The sequence below is a fragment of the Muntiacus reevesi genome, chromosome 10 (genome assembly GCF_963930625.1).
Source record: "Muntiacus reevesi chromosome 10, mMunRee1.1, whole genome shotgun sequence".
Lineage (NCBI taxonomy): Eukaryota > Metazoa > Chordata > Mammalia > Artiodactyla > Cervidae > Muntiacus > Muntiacus reevesi.
In genome coordinates, this window is record NC_089258.1 from 48,762,608 (window position 1) to 48,769,778 (window position 7,171).

The 7,171-nt window shown below is 45.3% G+C and overlaps 1 protein-coding gene across 3 annotated transcripts in view; it reads left to right on the forward strand.

Annotated features, from left to right (window-relative positions):
* Positions 1-5,140, forward strand: part of MCPH1 (microcephalin 1) — a 219,970-nt gene extending 214,830 nt beyond the window's left edge. For all 3 annotated transcript variants that reach the window (XM_065901537.1, XM_065901536.1, XM_065901538.1), the window contains one exon: positions 4,822-5,140. In XM_065901537.1, coding sequence (XP_065757609.1) covers positions 4,822-4,874 — 53 coding nt within the window. In that variant the 3' untranslated portion in view covers positions 4,875-5,140. The remainder of the gene's footprint in view (positions 1-4,821) is intronic.
* Positions 5,141-7,171: the final 2,031 nt, after the last annotated feature.

Consider the following 7,171-nt stretch of genomic DNA (forward strand, 5'->3'; position numbering starts at 1 on the left):
AGACAGCCTTGTCTAAGACAGCACAAATTCGTATTGTACCCTTGGTTAAGTATCAGATAAGTGAGCATCTCTACCCCAATATCAGAGCAGAAAAAAAGATTGAGACCTGCTAGGTTAGACTGTCTTCTTCAGATCCTCTGCACGGCATCAGGTCATTCACTCACCCAGTTTGTGTTTGTTGAGCATCTTCCATGTGCCAAGCATGTTCTTGGCACTCCTGGAATAGCAGGTGACAAGGCAGATACCGCCCTTGCTCTTTGGGGGCTTACAGTCTAAAGACGACAGACAACATTTTCTAAAATCCTGGTGGTGATAAATACTATGAAGAAAACAGGTTGTGAATGTGGAGAGAGACAGTGAGCTGGGCTCGTCGCCGAGGTCAGAGGGGCTTATGTGGCGCTAAGGGAACAGTTAGGGTCACGGTGAGAGGTGGGCAGAGGCCGTGGATCCAGGGGATGACAGGGAGGAGACGGCGGAGCCTGGAGCCCATAGGTCGTGTGGACGGCAGTCAGCTGTGTGGATTTTGTTCTAAGAATGAGCAGAAGTCACCAGAGGATTTTAAGAAAGGGAAGTGGGCTCTGAGACATATTTTTAAAGAGAAGCAGAGAGTGACCTGAGGCTCTTACAGAGATTCAGGTGATCAGTGATGGTGGTTTGGGACCAGGGTAATAGTGATGGAGGTGATGTGAAGCTGTCAGATGTTAAATAAAAGTGCTGAGTCCAACTGCACCCTCTGGCAAGTTGGACACTGTGCTGTGTGAGGACAGAGAAGATGGGGAGGGGAGTCCTAGACTTGGATTCTGAACACCCGGGAGAACAGTGAGGGCCTGGAACTCAGGATCCATGGAGAAGCAGAGAAGGGCCTGGCTTGTTCAGAAGGGGAAACAGCAGGTAAGGGGGGAAAGATGCTTGGTGTGGGTCCAGAGAGACGCGCGGGCCGGGCTCAGCATCAGAAAGGACTTGGCGACCTTCAGCAACCGTCAGGGACCCTCGCTCTGCTCAGCAGAGAGAAGAAAGTGTCGTGTGAAAGTGTTAGTCGGTCAGTTGTGTCGAGCTCTGCAACCCCATGGACTGTAGCCCGCCAGGCTCCATGGAATTCTCCAGGCAAGAATACTGCAACGGGTTGCCATTCCCTTCAGGGGATTTTTCCCAACCCAGGGATCAAACCCAGGGATCGAACCCACGTCTCCTGTATTGCAGGCAGACTCTTTACCATCTGAACCACCAGGGAAGCCCTGCAGAGTCACGAGCTGACCCCTTATGCACAGATACCGGCTGCACAGACACTGCTGTTTGCCAGCCCTAAAATTCATGGCTCGTTTTGTCAAGATAAAGCTCCCAGCAGGGCCCTGAGGGGCCCCAAACTCTACACACACGACCACATCTGGCTGTTGGCAACCGGAGTCTTAGTTCAATAAAGTGATTTATCCATCCCACCCTTAAAAAAAAGAAAAAGCGTTGGCGGCATGTTGATTCAACATCCCAACCACACGACCACACAGAAGCATGGCCAGTGAACTTGAATGTGTGCAGATAACGTGTGCCAAGACCTGTGAGATAGCTCTGCTGAAAACAAACAAACAAAACCTGGGTTTCTTTCTTTCCAATTGCAATTTCATGGGAGCCTCTCGTGTACAATCTGTCTCCCTCTAGGCTGGCGGGGACTGGCACTGCGCTAACATGTGTCTTGTGGTCACGTTTTATGGAGTGTTAGACGATCGTACATCTGACATGACATTGGAATTTGGGGACGTGGCCGTCTTCGGATGCCAAATGAACTTGGACAGAAATCCCTCTCCCCGGGTGTGTTTACAGTCAGGAACGTGAGGCTGGGAGGCGCCCCCTGGACGTGGCTGGCCTGGCGCTTGGCCGCTCCTCGAGTGCCCCCTACCCCCACCACACACGCCACCACGCGCCCCTCATCCCTTTTCGGGGGTCCAGGGGTGAACCCCTCGGGCAGCACTGTCCCAGAGGGCAGAGGGGTTAGCCACGGACTTTTTGTGGCTTATGTTTTATCTGAATTTAAAACTGGATCCTTCTCCGGCCAATATTTTTTTGCCTGCCAAAATAGATGGACGGATATGTAGAGTGACACCTGATTTCATGGTCAAGGAAATCCAACAGTAGAGAAATACATAAAATCCCCAAATTCAACTACCCTTCCCTAAAGTAGCTACACTACAGACAAAGCTGTCTCTTTCAGGTTTAACATGTATTTACATAGAAATAAATGTATATAAACATGTGCATTGAGGGTTTGTTCTCCGTAAATGGAGAATCTCACATTCATGAGCTTTTATCCAACTCTGGGTCTAGGAGATCCTTCCATTTTGATGCAATTGCTTCATTCTTTTTAACCGTCAGAGGTGCTGTGATTAATTTGTACACTCCTTACTATTTGATATTTGGAGTTATTTCCACTATTTCTGCTATTGTAAACTCTGTGTGTGTGTGTGTTCTAGTTGGAGTGATTCTAATTCAATTTTAAGAGACCGTCGTAAGCTCTAGTTGGTCTAGTCCAATCCCAGACAAGAGCATTTTTGATTCATAGACGGAGAATTACTGAACCCTGGGGTGTGTGTCCTTTAAATTTTGATGCACACAGCTTCGCTAGGTTGCACTCTAACAGTACTTTGATATTGCTGTTTCCCACACCCTCACCAGTTCCAGACTTTAACCATGCTTTCAGTATCTGGTGACCTCGTTACTTAATGTGTATGCTAATTACTGAGTTCCTCGTGAGCACCGAACAGGGACTTGCCTGCTCTTGTCCCCTGCCTGCTTTTACATCAGGCTGTTTCTCTTTTCCACATTGCTTTACACTGATTGTTTAATATGAACTCTAACCTTCTGTGATAAATATAAAATCCTCTCAACTTGTCTGTCTTTATTTATATGGTGTTTTCTGTGGGTTTTCATTTTTAATTATGATTCTGGATGAAATCAAATGCCTCTGTTCCTCCACAGCACCTAAACTGAGGTTTCACTTAGAAAGCGTTCCCTGCCCCGAGCTTTACCCTAGTCTCCCGTCTCTATTAATGCTCTCATAGTCTTTTAATGTTTAGAGCATTAACCCATCTTTATTTATTGTGGGATATAAGGAATCATCTCATCTCTTTAATAACTTATCATTCTTCACTGATTTTTTTTTTTTTTTTTTTTTTTTGTCATGTGGGATCTTAGTTCCCCGAGCAGGGAAGCATGGAGTCCTAACCACTGGACTGTCAGGGAATTTTCTCCATTGGTTTGTAATGCCACCTTGAATCATCTCTTCAACTCCCATATATGCATGGGTCAGTTTCTGGATTTTGTTCTTGTCCACTGATCTATTTATCTGTTCTGTGCTAATTATATACTGGATTTTTAGATTAGGTAGGAAAGAGCATCATCCCATTTGCAGTCTTCTCTGGCTTTCAAAAATGACATCCTGTCAGAAATCAATGTAAAAAATAGAATCAATGGGGTTTTTACAACCTGGAAGAAAATATGGCTGGATTTTTGTATTACCAAGTCTAGGGAAGCCTTTCTACCTGTGATTCAAAGTACAAATGCAATAAGACTGGTAGAATTTTAATATATAAGTAAAAACTTCTATAAGAAAAGTTAAAAGGCAAGTAACAAACTGAGAGAAAGTATATGCAATACATATCATAAATAAAGGACTAACACTAAAATATAAGTCATAATAATCTGTAACTGTATTGTGGAGAGGACTATGGTGTGCATGATATCAATGATAATTGTTACAGTTCCACTGTATATATTAATTACAGTTATATAATGTGTATGATCTCTATAACAAATATTAATGATCCCCCCTTCTGCGATTCAGTTCCCAGCTCAGACAGCCTATGCAGCCGTGCATTCATTCTGGAGGGCTGTGATTAAATTCCGGGGCAGTGCCTTGAGCTACAACTAAGATGAGCTGTTTTTTTCTTCTGTTTTTTTTTGTTTGTTTGTTTGTTTGTTTTGTTTTTCTTTTAGTCATAAAATAAACCCATTTTTTTCTGCTTTGTATCTCAAAACCGTCACAACTTTCAATCCATGTTCTATTGGTCATCATCCTGACCTCTTAAAGTCCTTCAGACACAGTTGTTCACCCTCTGGATAATGTTGCCGTCAATAAGTTAACTTTGTCAGTGAGTCAGCACTGACCACCCACTGCACGCCTCTCTCATCCTAACAGCAGCAGGAGGGCTGGGGGCAGTCAGCTCTCTGGTGTTGAGAGCACCAGGCTGCTGCAGCCGGCTGCAGGCCCACCTGTGCCGGGCCCCTCTCCTGCAGCCGGGGCTGGTCCTGGGCCAGGAAAGGTCCTGTGGTTCTCAAAAAACAGTTAGTTATGCTCTGCCCTGTACCAGAGCGTACTTGCCGTAGCAAGATGAGAATTTGCGTCTCCCATGTCATGGACTGTCCACTGGAACGTTCCACCAGGAAGGGCATGTCCAAGTGTGCTACATCCAAGAAGACATGTGGACTCCGAGCGTTTGAAATGTGGCTGGTGCAGCTGAGGAGCTGAACTCTTCATTTCACTTTATCTTATTCTGCTTCACTGTGAATAGGCACGTGTGGACTATGAAGCCCAGGACCACTGAAGATTTTAAATACGTTTTGTGTATCTATGATAAGGTTGGAAGAGGAAATGGCCACCCACTCCAGTATCCTTGCCTGGAGAAGACCGTGGACAGAGGAGCCTGGCGGGCTACCGTCCATGGGGTCGCAGACAGTTGGCCACCACTGAGGGACTAACACTACTGCTGTGATAAGATGTTTGCCTTGCCGTATGCGGGCCATTATCAGTGCTAACTGCTTCTCTCCCTCTAGATTCAATCAGCCAGCACAAGCTCTGTGCCTCTGAGAACCATCTGCTGCCGTGATGAGGACGCCTCTCAGCCCACCGCTCGTCCTCGGCCATGAAAGGATGCCTTCGTATGTCATCACGTTTGGGCACGTGTGCGGTGTATGAAGAAGTGCCTTCGTGTGACTTTCTGACGTCTGAGTGTGTGTCTCAGAGAAGTACTGACCCTCCCCTGTTGGTCCTTTTCTATATAAACCCAGTCTGTGTGTCCCGGAGATGATCATAATTAAGTCCCAGGATTTGTCATTGAAGCACTGTACTGTTAAATAAAGGCTGAAAATTAAATTCTGTTTATTACTGAGAACAAAGGAAACCTCCCCCACTCCTGCACCAAGTCTCTTGGTTATCGTCTGCTAGGTATGAAGGATGCTGGTCCATTATCACAGTTACACCGTAGGTCCCTGAGATTCCTTTCAAAGTAATTAATGAGGACAGGTGTCAGGAGCTGTAATTAATGATTATTGGCGCCATGGAAGTAGCCCTGGCTTCTGTGAGCCTAGTTTCTGGTGAGGAGCGCATTACCCACCGCAGACCAGGGTCTCCGCCAGCCTCCAGGATGCCCGCCGTCCCCTGGAAGAAATGGGGATTCGGGATGACTCCTACATACACAGCCGCTCAGCTTGTCTCGGAGAAAAACGCTCAACCCAGCGAGGCTGCAGGCACTGCATGATGCCCTCATGTGTCTGTTCCCTCATGGTACTCATCTCAGCTGCGATTTCTGCCTCAAATAAACATCGTGTGCATGCATGCTAAGTCGCTCTGAGTGACCCTATGGACTGTAGCCCCCTCGGACTTCTCTGCCCATGGGGTTCTCCAGGCGAGAGTACTGGAGTGGGTTGCCATTCCCTTCTCCAGGAGAATCTTCCCAACCCAGGGATTGAACCCACATCTATCTCTTATGTCTCCTGCACTGGCAAGCAGGTTCTTTACCACTAGCGCGACCTGGGAAGCCCCAAATAGATACCAAGTCTCAGCAAATACAATGGATCTACTTCTAGAATAAACCTTAGAGAAAGGCAGCAACAACGCACATGGAAATAATGAAGTGTTTTCTCTTGATGTAAACCCAGCGTATGCCCCAAGCCCATCTTAACACTACTGCCCAGCAACCTTGAGCCTCAGCACCGCCCCGCAGGCCTGGGTCCTTCCCCCCATCGCATCCGCCCTGTTTCACAATGTCGTACACTGCATCCTGGGCTTGGCTACTTTGGGGCTCAGGTATCAGTACTTTGGCAGAGCTCCCCTGACACCAGCAGTTGCTGGCAGCTGACCAAACATGTGCCGACTCCCGGTGGGGACAGCCGCGGAGCATTCCATCCCCCGGCCGTGGGGCCACAGAGGGCCACCCAGACAACGTGTCCGCCAGCAGCCACTTGATTCTCTTTCTAAAAGCTGTCTCTTAGAAGGTCACTTATCTGTGCCAGGATTTCCACTAAGCATTTTGTATGTGGTATCTTGTTTAGTCCTCCCAGCAATCCTAAAAGTTAGTTACTACAAGTTTGCACCCCTTACCCAAACACATAGGACTAAAAGTGTCTCAGAATTCTGAATTTTTAATTTTGAAAGGTATGCGGCTTTCACTACTTCTGTTCAACGTTATATCAGAGATTCTACTGAGAGGAGGCCAGTAAAGGGATTAAAGGCATACAGACTGGAGATGAAGTAAAACTCTCAGATCACATAAACTGTATGTAGGAAACAATAAGGAATCCAAAAAATAAATAGGCCTGTTTAGTAAGTCTGTAGAATACCAAATCTATATATTCTCAGTAAACAATTCAAACATGGAATTAAGAATACAGCTCCATTTACAATATCATCTAAAAATAAACTACATAGGAATAAATTTAACCAAACAAGTGTAAGATCTTTATACTGAAACCTACAAAAACGTTTCTGGGAGAAATTAAAGATCCAAGTAATTGGAGAAATATACCAAGATGGATTAGAAGACTGTTCATAAGAGGGCTAATTTTCCTTAAAATTGATTTATATAATATGATCATCAAAATGCCAGTTTCGTTTTGTTTTTTACAGAATTTGAAAAGCTAATACTAAAATGTATATGAAAATGTAAAGAAGAAATTTCTTAGAAAAAGAACAAAGTTAGGGGATTTACACTACCTGATTTCAAAATTCACTGGCATAAAGGTAGAATGCAAATCAAAGGAAGAGACTAGAGAATCTAGGTACAAATCCTCATGTTTATGATCACTTGATTTCAACAAAGGTGCCAAGGCAATTCAGTGCAGTAAGATTAAAAAAAAAAACAACTTACATCCTTACCTCACATGCAGAAAGAAAGTGCACATAGAT